Source organism: Sus scrofa, chromosome 12, assembly GCF_054392235.1.
Source record: "Sus scrofa isolate SSC_HxYL_T2T_F1_AM1 chromosome 12, Sscrofa_HxYL_maternal_Yorkshire_Landrace_v2.0, whole genome shotgun sequence".
Lineage (NCBI taxonomy): Eukaryota > Metazoa > Chordata > Mammalia > Artiodactyla > Suidae > Sus > Sus scrofa.
The window spans coordinates 73760-90968 of NC_139394.1; the positions used below are offsets into that span (position 1 = coordinate 73760).

At 45.7% G+C, this 17209-nt stretch overlaps 1 protein-coding gene and 1 long non-coding RNA gene across 6 annotated transcripts in view; one reads left to right on the forward strand and one right to left on the reverse strand.

The window, feature by feature from the left end:
* Positions 1-17209, forward strand: part of LOC102167199 (uncharacterized) — a 53821-nt gene that overhangs the window by 12495 nt on the left and 24117 nt on the right. For 2 of the 4 annotated variants that reach the window (XR_014820381.1, XR_014820380.1), the window contains exon 2: positions 15659-15720. The exons of the other annotated variants lie outside the window; for them this stretch is intronic. This is a non-coding gene — a long non-coding RNA (uncharacterized LOC102167199). The remainder of the gene's footprint in view (positions 1-15658; positions 15721-17209) is intronic. 4 annotated transcript variants of the gene reach the window in all.
* The window catches only part of LOC110255247 (uncharacterized), an 80737-nt gene continuing 76322 nt past the window's right edge, over positions 12795-17209 (reverse strand). The window contains exons 8-10 of one of the 2 annotated variants that reach the window (XM_084983034.1): positions 14101-14231; positions 13602-13734; positions 12795-13134 (exon numbers count right to left, since the gene is read on the reverse strand). In XM_084983034.1, coding sequence (XP_084839160.1) covers positions 13129-13134; positions 13602-13734; positions 14101-14231 — 270 coding nt within the window. In that variant the 3' untranslated portion in view covers positions 12795-13128. Of the gene's footprint in view, positions 13135-13601; positions 13735-14100; positions 14232-17209 lie in introns of those variants that run through there. The other variant, XR_014820377.1, reaches the window with a different exon arrangement.

Consider the following 17209-nt stretch of genomic DNA (forward strand, 5'->3'; position numbering starts at 1 on the left):
TGTCAGGGGAGTTGGAGTCATGTCGTGACATCCGTGAAAGGCCAAGAAAGTGCTGTGGGAAGAAGGTCCTATTTACTCCTACAAATGACATTGTGAAGTGAAATTCGGCTCATGTTTAGCTAAGCATATATCTGAGAATGGTAAAAATCAGCATATGGGGCCTCCTATAATAGCGAAGATGGCTCTGCTGACATTGCGTAATGGAAGTGTGCTACTACGTCATACGTAGAACAATGGCCCTGAACGCACTGGCTAAGACGATTCCTGTCAAACCACCTGTTATAAAAAGAAAAAGCCTAAAGCTCACAAGGTAGTGGGAGATCATGTTCTACTCCCTCTCTGAAGAGCTACTAATCAGCTGAATATCTTTACTCCTGTAAGAATAGCAATAGTTACGGCAGCTGATGTAAAGTAAGCTCATGGGCTGACATCTCTCCCTATGGCAAATGTATGATGGCCCCACAAGACAGGCCCTAAAAAACCAATGGACATGATTCAAGCCATTCCCATATATCTGAAAGGTGGCTTTTGTCCTAAATACTATGTAATGATATGTGAGACTATTCCAAACCCTGGTAGGCTATGAATATAGACTTCAGGGTGACCAGAGAATCAAAATACATGTTGGGATAGGATTGGGTCTCCCCCTGCAGGGTCAAAGAAAGTAGTGTTTATATTTTGATCTACAGTATGGTAATTCTGGCTGCTAGGACTGAAAGTGATAATTATAGTAATATGGCTATAATTGGGGCAGATCGAACAAATAATGGTGTTTGGTATTGGAATAATGGCTGGTGGTTTCATATTAAAGATTGTAGTCATAAAAGTAATAGCATCGAGATTTGAGGAAACATCTGCTAAAAGCGAGGAGAAAATGGTTGGGTCTACAGAGGCTTCTGCATGTCCCATATTTCTGGCTTCAGGTGGATGTAGGTTTCAACCAGTACAGAACCAGCTCTACTACTGATGATATGAGTAGGAGTAGGAATGAGGGAGAAGTAGTCAAAAGCTAGTATTATTTATTTGGGGAAATGCTACATCAGACGCCCCAGGTATTTGTGGGACAAGACAATTTCCAAAACCTCCAATCATAATGGGTAAAACAATAAAGAAAAGTATTAAAAATGTAGGGGCTGCCATGACTACATTATAGATTGAGTCATCTCCAAGTAGGCTCCAGATTAGCTTAGCTGAGCATGGATTAATAGACTTAAGGTGTTGCCTACTGTTCCAGCTCAGGCACCAAACAGTACAATGACAATACACTTGTGATTCGTTGAAAAGAGCAGTTGATGAACACAGGCAAAACGGCTGAGCAAGCATTAGACTAGAAATCAAATGAAAGAGCGTGAGTCCTCTTTTTGCTGAATCTTGTGATGAATCAACAAACTTAACTGCAAATTCAAAGAAGCCTCAATTCTTCAGGTGCTTTTCCAGATTTTTCTTTGTTCTCAAAGGTGAGAGTGTATTTACCTGTTAACTAAAATTTCCTGGGGTGGAAACCCATCTTCAAGTGTTTTGTAATCCTTATTTTCAGGAATTAAGTACATTGTACCTGCTTAGAACTTTGAAAGCTCTTGGTCTAAACCAACCTAAACTCCTAGCCCATTACTGGTAGAATGGGTGTTAAGGCCAGTGATGGTGTGGATATGACAGTCAGTGATGATAGAAAGGTGATTTGCTTTGTGTGAGTGAATTGTTGTTTTAAGTTTACTGATGGGAATATAGTTATTTGGAGAATGATAGACACAAATAGAAATACATGCTGAGTCGTTCTCTGATAGGTAGACTGATGTTATCATTTTTGTTCTCTCTCTTTTTTTTTTTTGTCTTTTTGCCTTTTCTAGGGCTGCTCCCACAGCATATGGGGGTTCCCAGGCTAGGGGTCTAATTGGAGCTGTTGCCGCCGGCCTACACCAGAGCCACAGCCACTCGGGATCTGAGCCACATCTGCAACCTACACCACGGCTCACGGCAACGCCAGATCGTTAACCCACTGAGCAAGGGCAGGGACCAAACCCACAACCTCATGGTTCCTAGTCGGATTCGTTAACCACTGTGCCACGACGGGAACTCCTCATTTTTGTTATCTCTCGCGTAAGTATTCACTTGGGTAAAAACCCTCGTGGTGGGAGCCTTCCTGATGATGCTCTAATTACGAAGCTGAGGGTTGTGATGGGAGGTGTGTTGTTACTCGTGTGTGATAATGACGCTGTTGTGGCGCATAATCGGTGCATCATTGGTAAGAAGACTGTTACTATAGAAACCATTGCATTAGGATGGTTATGGTTGGATTATGCATCATAGTATCTGTTACTCATTCTCTATGGGCAGTCGATGAGGAGCCCATGATTCTTGTAGTTGAACTTGCTTGAGTTCCCTGCAGCCTCCAGTTACGATTCATAGTACAGCTGTAACTAACAGTACGATGATGGGTGGTGAGATGTGGATCCAAGTCTGTCGCATTAACAGCATCAGGCCTACTGCTCGTAGACTGCTTTGAGTTATTTCAGGCACTCAGAAATAAAACAAGGAAGATCCTAATTTTAGGACAAAAGCTATTATTTTGATGGTGGGTGCTGTTGGACTAAAGGTTTTTATAATTTATGGTGTTCACTGGCCAGGGTATATTGGATTAGCAGTAACAGCCGTCATAAGCAGTATTGATGTGGATTGTTTCAGAAAATATCTGTTGGATGCTTCTACAGCTTAGGGTTTAATTTTTTATTAGAAGGAGGATAGTGTTGACCAGTATGAGCCTGTTACTACAATTATGCTCCCCGAGATGGTGGTCAGTAAAATGACAGCACAAACAACGTGGTTTATTAGTGCATGAAGACATAACACAACATGTCTAGAACATCTTGGGTGTCTGGGCCCAATAGCTCACTTAGTGGACCTGCTGTAGCATGTGGTGTAACGTGGTGACAAGGAGCATGTAAAGCTCTTAACAGCAGCTCAATTCCTACAATTCTAGGGAACGTCTACTATTCACTCTCAATAACTCTTTTGTCAGACATATGTCTTGTGTTTGCGGTGGGATGTCTGATGTGAAGATATGTAGTGAAACTGCTCACATACTTTGGTACACTTCTCATAATGTTAACAGTAAAAAAATTTATAATAGATGTATACGTTGATCGTATCAATATTATGGATAGGATGCTCAAATTCATAGAAAGGAGATTGTTAGGGGTGTTTTAATGATGACATTGGCTGTACACAATTCTGGCTTATAGGGTTGTGAAATGCTCCTAAAAATAGGATTGTTGTGAAAATGTTGATGAGAATGATACTGACATACTCTCCAGGAAGAACAGCGTGAATGTGCCTGCTGCATTTTCTACATTGAAACTAAATAGAGGTTTTAATTCCCCTCCGTTAAATCAAATGGGGCTCCACCGGATTTCTCCTTTAATAATCAAACTCTGGGCAGGGGTCAGGATGGGAAAATTAGTCATGGGTGTTTTTGTGTAATAATTACTGGTGAACGTGTAAATGGTCCATTTAGCAGCAGGGCTGATAAGAGAACAATAGCTTGTGTTTCTTCATATGAGATTTCTACTGCCCAGAATTCCAGGTGTGTGTGTGTTCTGAATCTGAAACTCATCCAGCTCAGAGGATTGAATACACTGTGAGGCTTCATACAACTAATATAAACAGTACGCCTAGGTTTACATTAATTAGTGGATAGGGCGTGGGAAGAGGAACTCATTATGTGACAGCCAGGGTTAAGGCGAGCACTGGTGCTAAAATATATACCTTGGTGATGGTAGGATGGCCATCGTGGTTCTTTAATACATAATTGGGCTGCATCAGGAATGTGTTACAATAATCCATAGGAGCTGATGTTGTTTGGCTCTCTCCAGGTTTGTAGATAGCCTAGATTTTTAATTCGGTTACTGTAAGGAATGCTATAGCAAGTAAAACTGGGTAGTGAAAGAATGCCTATTATAAGCATATTCTTAGGATTGTGGTTCTTTAATACATAATTGGGCTGCATCAGGAATGTGTTACAATAATCCATAGGAGCTGATGTTGTTTGGCTCTCTCCAGGTTTGTAGATAGCCTAGATTTTTAATTCAGTTACTGTAAGGAATGCTATAGCAAGTAAAATTGGGTAATTAGTGAAAGAATGCCTATTATAAGTATATCCTTAGGAAGAGGACTTGAACCACTGTGGATAGAATTTCAAGTTTTATACAGTTGCCGGGCTCTGCAAACCCTAACACACCCTGTTCTGCATTGGAGTATGTATAAATCAATTGAATGTAGATTATATCATCATTTAGTTTGAAGGCATTTTGAAAATTAGGTCTTACATCTCTTGTCCTTTCACAGTGGGAGAAATCTATGATAGATAGAGCGACCAGGACCACTCCAGTCTAACACGTAGGACTCCAGTCATTGAGCAAACAGACCATTATACCCAGTTACGCCACTGGGATGTCCTGATCCAGCATCAATGTCATTACTCTGTCGAATTCTAGAATAAGATTGCACTGTTACCCTAAACGTTATTCTCCAAGGTCACCCCAACCAAAATTGTGAGTCCAGTAAAAACTATGTTATTCTTTAAAGTTCAGTTATTGGAGTTTTTATTGATTAATTAATTAATTAGCCCACTGAGCCACAGCAGGAACTCCTTATTTCCCCTTTTATGTTTGGTACTTGTTAATAGGTTATGAAAACTGTTCTGTATTTGCGGAGGGTGGTGGGCAGTGTGTCTGTGCTTCATGACTTGATTCAACTAAGCACTTTATTCTTAATTTTCTACTAAATCTTCCTTCAGTTGTTTATTTCATAAAAACTTTTGTATAAATTACTTAATGCTTTTGAGGTAGAAAACATACCCCCTTCTTCCCTCCTATAGGTTACACCTTCATCTGAGATTTTTATGTCTGATAATTATGCTCATTGTTTCTTTGGTTGTTTTTTTTTTTTTTTTGTCTTTTTGTCATTTCTTGGGCCGCTTTCATGGCATATGGAGGTTCCCAGGATAGGGGTCGAATCGGAGCTGTAGCCGCCAGCCTACACCAGAGCCACAGCAACACAGGATCTGAGCCACGTCTGCAACCTACACCACAGCTCATGGCAATGCCAGATCCTTAACCTGAGCAAGGCCAGGGATCGAACCCGCAACCTCATGGTTCCTAGTCGGATTTGTTAACCACTGAGCCATGATGGGAACTCCTGCTCTTTGTTCTTTACCAGCGTTTTCTGAGGATGTCTAATTTTTTTTTTTTTTTTTGTCTTTTTGCTATTTCTTGGGCTGCTCCCGCAGCATGTGGAGGTTCCCAGGATAGGGGTCTAATCGGAGCTGTAGCCACCGGCCTACGCCAGAGCCACAGCAACGCGGGATCCGAGCCGCGTCTGCAACCTACACCACAGCTCACGGCAACGCCAGATCGTTAACCCACTGAGCAAGGGCAGGGACCGAACCCGCAACCTCACGGTTCCTAGTCGGATTCGTTAACCACTGCGCCACGACGGGAACTCCGGATGTCTAATTTTATTAGAAATTAATAGACTGGGACAACACCCATATGTATATGGAGCTAGTAAGTTCATCTAGTCACTTATAGTGCCTCACATTAAATATGAAACTACTTCAACAGGTTGAATAGAACTTTATACATATAAGATTTATGCATTTACGTGACATTAGTATTCAGTGTAGTAGTCTGTTAAAATTGACATTGATATATTTAATATATTTTCTTTTGGAGATTATTAAAATGTACTTTATTTTGTTTGAGGTACACGACAGCTAGGGGGGACATCATTTTGTTTAAGCCTTATATATCTAATTGATTTGTATTATTAGCAGGCTCTGTTGTAGTTATACTAACTTTCTGTCACTGAAGTAGTGGCAATAACTTTGTTAGATTGGTTAGTTGACTCTTATGCAGTCACATGCTTTGCCTTGTTGGGGGGTTTGGCCAGGCAATAATGGCATATGAAGTATGAGATTGAGTGGGAGGTAGGAGGATTTGATTAGGGAAGCTATTTACCTGATAAGCCTGTGAGTGTGTGTAATTACTCTATGTCCTGTGACCATTCACTCAATAACACATTATGGTTTATCATGTTGGTAAATACTATAAAATTTAATCCCAGCTACAAGTTGCTTGACTGTGATAAGGCATCTGATGGCCACAGCTGAGTCACAGCCTCCTCCATAATTAAAAATACCAAATGCATAGAGCCAGTTACATGTGAACACAAGCTGATATGATAGTCCACTGGGATGTCTTACTTAAGGAGAAAAAGTGGGCAGTTAAGGGTAAAAATGGCCCTAAAATAAGTACCAAATGCAAGATATAATTCCTTTGGAGTTTCCTGGTGGCCTAGTGGTTAAGGACTGGTATTGTCACTGCTGTGGCTTGGGGATGACCCCTGGCCCTGGAACTTCAGCATGCCGCAGGTATGGACAGATGGATGGATGGATAAATCATTTATAGAAATCCCCATGATTCTTGGGCCCTGAACTAGGAGAGAGGCACATTTGTGGGCAGGTTGATGATTTATCAAGGCTTTCTGACTATGTTCTGGTTGTTGGTTATGATAAGCATGTTGACTGGAAAATGTTTGGATATAATGTGATATGTAGAATTAATAAATATAGTCCTATACACTATCAATCACTTCAGTTACCCCATGAATGTTCTCTAGTGACTGGAATCTAATCAGGATTGAACTGTCTTTTGTTTTGTAGCACCTGCAGCATGTAGAATTTCCCAGGTCTGGGATCAAACCCAAGCCACAGCAGTAACCTGGGCCACAGCAGTCTTAATGCCAAGTTCTTAACCACTAGGCCATGAGGGAATTCCTGGATTGAACTGCTTAATGTGTCCTGTAATAACAGTAGGCTGAAGTACATGCTTATACACATGAGGGAGATAATTGATACATAATTACATGATCATCTATTATATATAATAAAACATAGGTATTGTACTTACATGTGTGGAAGGACATGTGATGCACAATGTAAATAGTAATGTCAGTTTTATGATAAAATTTTTAGTATTTACACAGCACGTAAAGATAGTGTAAATGTCCCATATGCAAATGGTTCAGGGAAGAGTTTAAGTTGAATTCCAAATTCGGGAGCTGAAGGTGGAGCTAGAGCTTCTTCCTTGAATCTTAAGGAGATGTGTTGCTCTACTTTTCTGATTTACAAACAAGGGTAGTAAATATATTTCAAAGTCTTTTTTTAAGGTGGTCATTTTCAATCATACTTGTCATTAGCATAAGGACAAGAATGAAAATAAAGCATAGAATAGGGGAGTTCCCATTGTGGTTCAGTGGTAACAAACCCAAATCATACCCATGAAGAAGCAGGTTTGATCCCTGGCCTTGCCCAGTGGTTCAAGGATCCAGAGTTGCCATGAGCTGTGGTGCAGGTCATGGCTCAGATCCCACATTGCCAGGGCTGTGGCGTAGGCCAGGAACTATAACCCCAATTCAATCCCTAGCCTGGGAATTTCCACATGCCTCACCAGTGGCCCTAAAAAAAAAAAGGGAAAAAAAGCATAGAATAGATGCTAGTTTGGGTTTTTGTAGCCAAAAAATGAAACCAAAGCTGAGATGGATGCCCAGGCTTTATTCGGTGGGCAAAGAATGGATAAGTAGGACCTTAGTTCATGGCTGAAGTTCCCAGTCAAGTTAGGAGAGGTCTTTGATTTTAAGGAGTAAAGATAAAGGGAGGAGGAGTGAAGCTAATGACAGGGAGGCCTGCCCATTGCTCTGCAGGGAAGGGTCAGGGCTTTCCTGGAAATGGGTGCCACCCCTCTTTTATCCTTTTTTGGTCAGCATCTCCCAGTCACGACCACCAGTAGGTGTGTCATCTAGTAGCTAATGTGGCAAAATCTGTTGAATGAGACTCGGAGTCTGGGGAGGCCAGAGTCGTCGTCATCCTGATTCCACCTGGTTCCGTCTGGTTTGTCTCTTCCTATACCTTCCTCCTCTTGTCTCCAGACCTTTCACTTCTCGATACACGGTAACTCCAGTTCAAGGAGGGTTTCACAGGCTTTGGCAAGGATCTGCTGTCAGCTCTGGCAACAACACCCCCTTTCCTCGTCACTACTCCCCATTCTTGAGGGGGGAGTCTGTCTTCTGGGGCTGCTTCCTGCTGAACATGGGCATAGGTTTCCCCTGGATTGGAGGCGCAGAACTGTCCCTGCCCCGCCTAACATAAGCCTGAGCTTCAGAAGGCTGCAGCCTCAGTTCTTGTACCCTTGTGTTAGTATCATCTGAAGTTTGAGGGATTCAAGCTCTTTGCTAACAAAGTTGACAAGGCGGTTATGGAAGCAAGGCCTGAAGACGAACAGGAGGTTAATGCAGTCAGTGTGCCAAGAAATGGAAGAGACCAGTTTAAACTAGAAAGGCTCTCTTTGACCTTATTCCAGATGGAGCTTGGATTGGGACCTTTGGGGGGATACCTTTGTGCCCTTTGAGCTTGCTTATACACCTCTTTTATGTTTACCTCAATCTGACCAGAGTTACTCCCATGTACGTGGTGGGTTTTATTAATAACTATGCCGAATTTCCCTTGCTCAGCCAGGAAGTAGTCAAGGGCTAGCCTATTGTCAAGTACAATATTTTCTACCAAGTCCAGAGAAGTATGGAATAAAGCATCCCTCATGCTTTTAGGCAAGTCCTCAGGGGCTCGTGTAAGGATTTGTGCAGTGATTTCATGGTATGCAGAACTTCCCCAGGGGGGCCACCAAATCCCCCTTGTCTAATCCAAGAGCAATCCCTACTCCTGCTGGAGGGAATCTTTTTGCCCCTTTATCTCAGTGCTGGGTGATGTTATGAATGGTTATACCTAGGTTCCTAGAACTTACCAGCCTAGTGTGCATTGTGCACAAATGGGGCATCATTTAAGCAAGGATCTGGCATTGCTGCAAGATGCAGCATAGGTTGCAGATGCAGCTGGGATCTGGCATTGCTGTGGCTGTGGTATAGGACAACAGCTGCAGCTCCTATTTGACTCCTACCCTGGGGACTTCCATATGCCTCAGATGCAGCCCTAAAAAGAAAAACAAAAAACAAAGAAACTTCTGGACATATATCTGGAGAAAACCATAATTGGAAAAGTTATATGTACCCCAACATTCATTGTGGAACTACTGACACTATCCAAGACATAGAAGCCACTTAAATGTCCTTTGACAGAGGAATGGCTAAAGATGTGGTATATATAATGGAATGTTACTTGGCTGTAAAAAGAATGAAATAATGCCATTTGCAGCAACATGGGTGGACCTAGAGTTTAACATACCAAGTAAATCAGAGAAATAGCTTATGAGATCCCTTCTATGTGGAATCTAGTAAAATTATACAAAACTTCCTTATAAAATGGAAACAAACACAGTTCCTGAAATCAAACTTATGGTTACCCAGGGGGAAACCATGGGGAGGGGGAATAAATTGGGACAATAGTATTAGTATATACACACTACTATGTGCAGAATAGATAACGAGCAAGAATCTGTTGTAGAGCACAGGGAAATAGACTCAATATTCTGTAATAACCTATGTGGGGAAAAAAATGAATACCTCTGTCTCTCTCTCTATATATATATATATACACACACACACACTCCAGTAAAATTAAATAATAAAGGGAAACATTCAAATTATGTCAAGACACTCATCAAGGCTTGATCTCCCTTTTCCCCATAGCACTTGTACGAATGCGAATAGTCCCTAAAGGAAAAATCATGTTGAGTCCATATGAGACCATGTATGGGAGGCACATTCCTGAAGGAACTGGCTCTGAGACCACCCTGGGGGATATGGACCAGTAGAAATATGCCTTTCAGAGAGGGGGAAATAATCACAGCTTTACACCACGCGACGATCCAGAACTACCTTCTCCTTCTGAGCCACAGTGGGAAATCCAGGAGTTCCTTTTGAGGGTTTGATTTGTTCTACTTTCCTGAGGATTGCGGTTTCCAAGTGGAGGGTAAACCCCATGTAATTCCTACAGCTCTAGAGACTCCCTTCGTAATTTGGGAACAAAGGCAGGCCCCTTGTCCCTCTTGATGGACTTAGGGGGCCCAAACGGGGAATTCTTTCCTTGAGAAAGGTCTTAGAAACCTCCAAGGCAGTCTCAGTTCAGGTGAGAAATGACTCCATCCAGTCTGAGAAGGTGTCAGTCAAAACCCACAGACATCTAAAATTCCCTTGTGCCCAGAGCATTACTGTAAAATCAGTTTGCCAGTCTTGACCTGAATATGTGCTTCGATACCAGATAGGGGTCACTCCAGTGACCTTGGGGAGGGTGAGTTTGGGGCCTGTCCTGGAGGCAGGGCAAGCTCCAACCAGCCTGGTAGTGTTGGACAGGGAGAAAGGACCGTGCTGGGAGATTTTGAGAGAGAGAGAGAGAGCTCGTGGACTCATATGAGGCCTGTGATGGTTCTTAGAGTGAGAGGAGGAGGGAAATCAGCCCAAGAGGAGTTTGCTTGAATATTGGGCAAGCACTGCTCCAGGATCAGACTTGCACACGGCACGGGGCCTGGAAAGCTGGACCAGTGGTCATGAATGAAGAGAGGAAAAGCAGAGTTTCCTTGGTGGGCAGGCTGCGACGATCCTACAGACCTGTCTCTCGGTTCTCTGAAAAATTTCTTCTTTTTCTTCCATTCGAGCCTCTCCCTCCTCTGGATCACCCCCGAGGAAAAATATGACTCAAGAAAAGTCACATAAATTAGGAGGGGAGGATGACTAATTTTTAAAAAGTTTACCTGATTCAGAGTGGCCGTGGCTCATTGACTAAGAGAAATGGTGAAGGATTGGGAGGAGTGAGTGCCGTAGCTGAATTGGAGGGGGAAAATACTCCCTCTGGACAGCTCTTGGTGGTTCTTAGAGGAGGAACTGAATTAGCTACCCCAGGGCAGTCCATGGGTTTGTTCAGGAGGCAGGAGGAGGTGCTCTGAGTTGTCATTGGAGAGAATGGTCGCCAGAGGGCGCTGAAGTGCCATCCAAGCACAGCAGTTGCTTGTGTTGGCACTGCTAGGCTCAGAGATGGGGTTGCAGATGGGGATGGTGGGTACCCCAGGAGATGTCCCGCCAGGAGGGGTTGCTTACAGGTCGCAACTGACCCTCCAGGACAAATTGACTTACCTGGGGAAAGGAAACTTGTTCCACCTTCACACATCTGGGTCATTTTCAAGCGGCACAGCTAGCCCAAAGCCCATGTTAAAGGACAGCTCTTCAAGGTTCAGACTGCCTTTTGATTCTCCAGAGGTAGAACTCCGAAACACAGGCAGTTGGTTTGAGTATTGGGCATTTGGTTTTCCAGAATCAGGCTTCCATGATGTTTGGCATCTGGAGAGCAGGGCCGATGGTCATCAGTGGAGAGTATAAAACAGGGGTCCTTTGGAGGGCAGGCTATGCCCATCCCAGAAACCTGTCTCTTGAGTGTTCTCTGAACATCCCACATTTTTCTTTGATCTAAGCCTCTCTCTCCTTTCGTGCACCCCTGAGGGGAAATCTTACCTAAAGCCAGGTCACATAAGATAAAGGGTGGCTAAAAGGAGGACAGAGGGGAAATAATTTAAAGCCAATTATCTGACTCGTAGTGCATTCAGCTGATGGACTTCAAGGGCTGCTGATAGGGAGCAGGGAAGGATATGGGAGACTTTGAGAGAGAAACACCACCTTCTGTAAGGCCCTTGAGTTTTCTGAGAAAGAAAGGAGGACCAGATTAGGCTCGCAGATAGTCACGAGCAGTGCAGACAGAACCGCTTGCCGTCGGGAGGCAGAGGATGGGATCTGAATTGTCAGCAGAGGTAATGGTCGCTAGAGGACAAGGAGCCCTGACATTGCCCACCTGCAGCTTGGCACTCCCAGACTTAGAGACAGGGTTGGAAATGGTGCTGGTGGAACCCTGAGGATGTGCCCAGCAAGGAAAGGTGAGTTACAGGTTGCTTCTGACTCTCGGGTCCAAAATTCCTCTCCTGATAGTGGGTACACAGGTCTTCCTTTACAACTAAGGGTCATTTCCGTGCTGCTGGTGGAGCGCTAAGACTAAACGGTTTGGTAGGCTGCCTGGGGTCTCACTGCCTTTGGATTCTCCAGCATCATAACCCAGAATACAAAATATCTGGCTTGATTCCTGAGCATGCAGCTGTCCCAAATCAGCCTTCTGTTACATGCACAGGAAACCAGTGCTTGAGGATCTGAATGGAGTGTGAAACAGCACCAGTGTTTTGTCTGGTCAGGCTGTGCTCCTCACTGGGATATATCTCCAAAATTTCTCCCCCGAGTGCCTTTTCATGTTTCTTCCTGAACCAGTGCTTCCTCTCATTCATCTCCAGGGAAAGGGCATTTGCTAAGAGGCGATCACATGTTTTACGGTGAGCAGATGACTTTCCAGCTGGTGACCTGACGTGAAGTGGGATGGATCAGCTGAGGGACGTAGAGCAGTGGTGTTGGGAAAGGAGGAAGCAGTGCCACAGGAGACTTTGAGAGAGAGACAGATTGCCCTCTGTCAGGCGGGATGTGGTTTTCGTTAGAGGGAGAGTAGGTTGGAAATCAGCTGTCAAGTGCACAACCCTAGTGCAGTCCACCCCTGGGTTTGGTCAGGAGGCAGAAGGAAGTCCTCAGAGTGGTTATTAGAGAGAACGGTTGCCAGAGCACCGGCAAAGCCCAGAGGTGCTTGGGATTGGCCTGTGCCAGCACAGAGCCAGAGTTGAAGATGGGGCTGGTGGATCCCCCAGGACATGCCTAGGGAGCAGGGTAGGATACAGAGCACCACTGACTCCCCAGAATAATTACCTCACCTGTCTGCCTTCCCATCTGTGGGGCGCTCTCAGACAGCTCAGGTGGCCTAAAGTCCAGACACTTGGGCAGGCTGGCAAGAGTGGTGACTGCCTTTGGATTCTGCAGAGGCAGAAAACTGAACACAGATGTAGTTGGCTTGGCTACTGGGCATGCAGTGCTCCAGGATCATGCCTGCACCATGTTTGGCATCTGGAAAGCTGGGTGGGTGGTCATGAATGGAGAATGGAAAAGCAGAGGTTCCTTGGTGGGAAGGTTGCCCATTTCCTGAAAATTGTCTCTGGTCTCTTGAAATTTCTTTCTATTTCTTCCATCTGAGCCTCTCCCCCCTTTCATTCATCCCTAAGGGAAAAAATCTTAGTTCAAGACAGGTCACATAAATTAAGGCGGGAGGCTGATTTAATGTAAATCCAGTTACTTGATTTGCAGTGGGTTCAGCTCATAGACTAAGAGGAATGCTAAGGGATAGGGAGGAGTGAGTGCCATGGATGACTGTGAGAGGGAAATACCCCCATCCTGGAAGGCACTTGGTTGTTCCTAGAAGGAAGGGAGGAATTACATCAGCTCTGAGGTACCCAAGCCCAGTGCAGTCCATGGGTTTGTTCAGGAGGCAGGAGTGGGAGGGCTCTGGGTTGTTATTAGAGGAAATGGCCACCAGAGGGCACTAAGGCACTGGGCAAGCCCAGCAACTGCTTGGTGTTGGCACTTCCAGGCTCAGAGATGGGGAGGGGTGGATTCCCTCAGGAGGTGTCTGGTGAGGAGGGGAAGGTTACAGGCCGCCCTTGACTCTCCAATCAAAATTGGCTCACCCGGTAAAAGGGAAATGGTTCCACCTTCAACGCATCTGGGTCACTTGCAGTCAGCTCAGATAGACCAAAGTCCACACCCTTGGACTGGCAATCATGGGTCTGGCTGACTTTTGGTTTCTCCCGAAGAAGAACCCTAAACCCACAAGCAGCTGGTCAGAATATTTGGCGTGCAGTTTTCCAGAGCCAGGATTGCATGGTGTTTGCCTAGGAGAGCTGAAACCAGTGTTCCTAGAGGGAGAGGATGATTTACATTGGCTCTGAGGTGCACAAGCCCAGGGCAGCCCCATGGACTTGTTTCAGAGGCAGGAGGAAGGGCTTTGAGTTGTAATTCAAGAGATTGGCCACCAGAGGGCAACAGAGCCCAGCAGATGCTTGGTATTGGCCTATCCCAGCCCAGAGGTGGAGTTTGACGTGGGGGTGGTGGATCAGCAGTGGTCATACCTTGTGAAGAGGGCCGGGTTACAGGTCTCCTTTGACTCTTGGGTCTAAATTAGCTCACCTGATAGGAAGGACCTTGTCCTGCTCTTCCCAGCTGCGGGTCACTTTCTGACAGCTCAGGTAGCCTGAAGTCCAGATGACTGGACAGTCCGTGAAGCGTTCTGACTGCTTTGGATTCTGCAGAGGCTGCATCTGAGACAAAAGGGTGTGGGATGGAATACTGGGCTTGCAGCGCTCCCAGAACAGGCTTGCGCAGTGTGTGACCTCTGGGCAGTGGGTGGGTGGCTGTGAATGGAGGGTGCAAAAGCAGCATTTCCCTGGTCAGCAGGTTCATCCATCCCAGAGACTCATCTCTTGAAGGTTTTCTGTAAGTTTCCTTCTTTTCCTACCGTCTGAGCTTCTCCCCTCCTCTCATTCACCCCTGATGGTGAAAATCTCACCTCGACCCAAGTGACAGAAATGAAGATGGGGAGGCTGATTCATTGAAATCTGGTCACGTGATTGGGAGTGGGTTCGGCTCAATGACTCAGAGGAGAGGGGAAGGATTGGGAGGCGTGAGCACTTTTGCTGACTATGAGAGAAAAATGGTTGTTTTAGAATGAGAGGAGGGATTAAATCAACTACCCAGTGCACAAGTCCAGTGCACAAGTCCAGTGCAGTCCATCCAGGGGTCTGTTCAGGAGGCAAGAGGCAGGCCTCTGAGTTGTCATTAGACATAATGGCCGCCAGAGGGCGCCAAAGCGCTGGCCAAGCCTGGTAGCTGCTTGGTACTGGCACATGCAGGCTCAGAGATGGGGTTTGAAATGTGTATGGGTGGATCCTCCAGGAGGGGTCCAGCAAAAATTGGTTACTGAACCACTGCGGCTGACTCATCTGGTATAAATAAATGGAAAGAGTTCTGCCTTCCAGATATCTGGCTCAACTGCAGTCAGCTCAGCTAGCCCAAAGCCCATATTATTGGGCGGGACTTCTGGGCTCAGCTGGCCGTGACGCTCTCCAGAAATAGAACTCAGAGCACCCAGGCAACTGGCTGGAGTACTGGACATGCAGTTTTCTAGAGTCCAGGTGTTTTGCATCTGGAGAGCTGGGTTGCTTGTCATAAATAAAGAATGAGTGTAAAAGCCGATGTCTTTTAGAGGGCAGGCTGTCTTTATGCCAGAGCCCTCTCTCTTGAGGGTGTTCTGCAAAGTTCCATAGTTGTTCCTCCATCTGAGCCTTGCTCTCCTTTTGAGCCCTAGTGAGGAAACATCTTTCCTGAAGCTAGGTGACACAAAATAAGGGCTGGCAATGAGGGTGGGGGGTGGAAAACAATACAAAGCAAGTTTCCTGGCTCAAAATGTGCTCCCCTGATGGATTCAAGGGAGTACTGACAGGGCACAGGGAGGCATATAGGAGACTTAGAGAAATTCCATGCTCCATAAGGCCTTTGATTTTTCTGTAAGAAAGAGACAGGAGGAGGAGGACAAAATTGAGCTCACAGGTTCTCAAGAGCTGCGCCAGTGGGACCAGGTGAGTCAGGAGGAAGAAATTTGGGATGAGACTGGCTGGGAGTGGAAGTGGCCACTGGAGGACGAGGAACCCTGACATACCCAGCTGCTGTTTGGTTTTGGCACTTTCAGGGTCAGAGATGGGGTTGGAAGTGGCACTTGCAGCACTCTGAGGATGTGCCCAGCAAAGAAAGGTGAGTTACAGGTTGCTTTCGACTCTTGGGTCCCAAACAGGTCCTGAGAGTGGGTGCATCATTCTTCTTTCATGACTAGTGGTCACTTGCATAGGGGGTCACAGAGGCCTAAGACCAGATGACTTGACAGGCTACCTGGGAGGGGGAGAGTCTGAATGCCTTTGGGTTCTCTAGCGGTAGGACCTTGCTTGAATCAATGTTTGGTTTGAGCCTTGGGCATGTCCGTTTTCAAGAACTGGGATTTGGTCAGGTGTGGAATCTGCAAGCAGTGCTCGTGAACCTGAATGGAGCGTGCAGAGGTGACGTCTTACACCCTCGGGTGTAACGTAAGACACAGACCTCAGGAAGGAGCACATCCTCGCCAGCCGAAAACATCACTTCTACACACTCCTTTTCTCCTTTTCTTTTACCTGAGTCACTGCATCCTGTCAGATACCCCAGAGGAATGATCCACAGATAGAACTAGATCGAGTAGATTAAGGCAAGCAGACGAATGTCCAGGTGGTGAGTTGACCTCATGTGTGATTGGCCAGTGGGTGCAGGGTAGTGACGTTGGGTAGGGAGGAGGAGGGAATGCCCTGGGAGACTTTGAGAGGGACCTTTGGCCTCTGTAAGGAACCAGTGGTAATTAGAGTGAGAGTAGGAGAATATTCAGCCATCAGGGGAACAAGGGGAGAGCAGTCCATTCATGGCTTTGGTCAGGAGGCAGGAGGAAGGGCTCTGAGCTGTTGTTTGAGAGAATGGCCACCAGAGGGTGACAGAGCACCAACAGAGCCCAGCAGCTGCTTGGCATTGGCAAATCCCAGCCCAGAGGTGAGGTTGGAGTTGGGGACGGTGGATCCCACAGGGACGTACTTGTGAGGAGGGCTAGCTTACAGATGCCCTCTTACTCTCACCTCTGACCTTGTCCTCCCTATCCCATCTGGGTGTCACCTTCAGACAGCTTGGGTAGCTTAAAGTCCTGATGATTTGACACGCTGTCAAGAGTTCTGACTGACTTAGGATTCCACAGAGGCAGACATCCAAGCCCAAAGGGCATGGGATTGAGCACTGGGCTTGCGGTGTTCCTGGATCAGGCGTGCCTGCTGTTTGGCATCTGGACAACCAGGCAGGTGAACGTGAATGGAGAGGCAAAAGCAGAGGTTCCTTGGTCAGCAGGTTGCAACCATCACAGAGACTCAACTCTTGAGTGTTCTCTGAAAAGTTTCTTCTTTTCCATCCGAGTCTCTCCCCTCCTCTCGTTTACCCCTTAGGGGGAAAATCTGACCTCAGTCCAGGTCCCAGAAATGAAGAGAGGGAGGCTGATACATTGAAATCGGTCACTTGATTTGCAGCGGGTTCAGCTCAATGACTTAGAGGAGTGGGGAAGGATTGGTAGGAGTGAGTGCCATGGCTGACTTTGAGAAAAAAAATAACCCCATGGAAGGAGCTTGGTTGTTCATAGAGTGAGAGGAGGGATTAAATCAAATATTGGGTGCACAGGCCCACA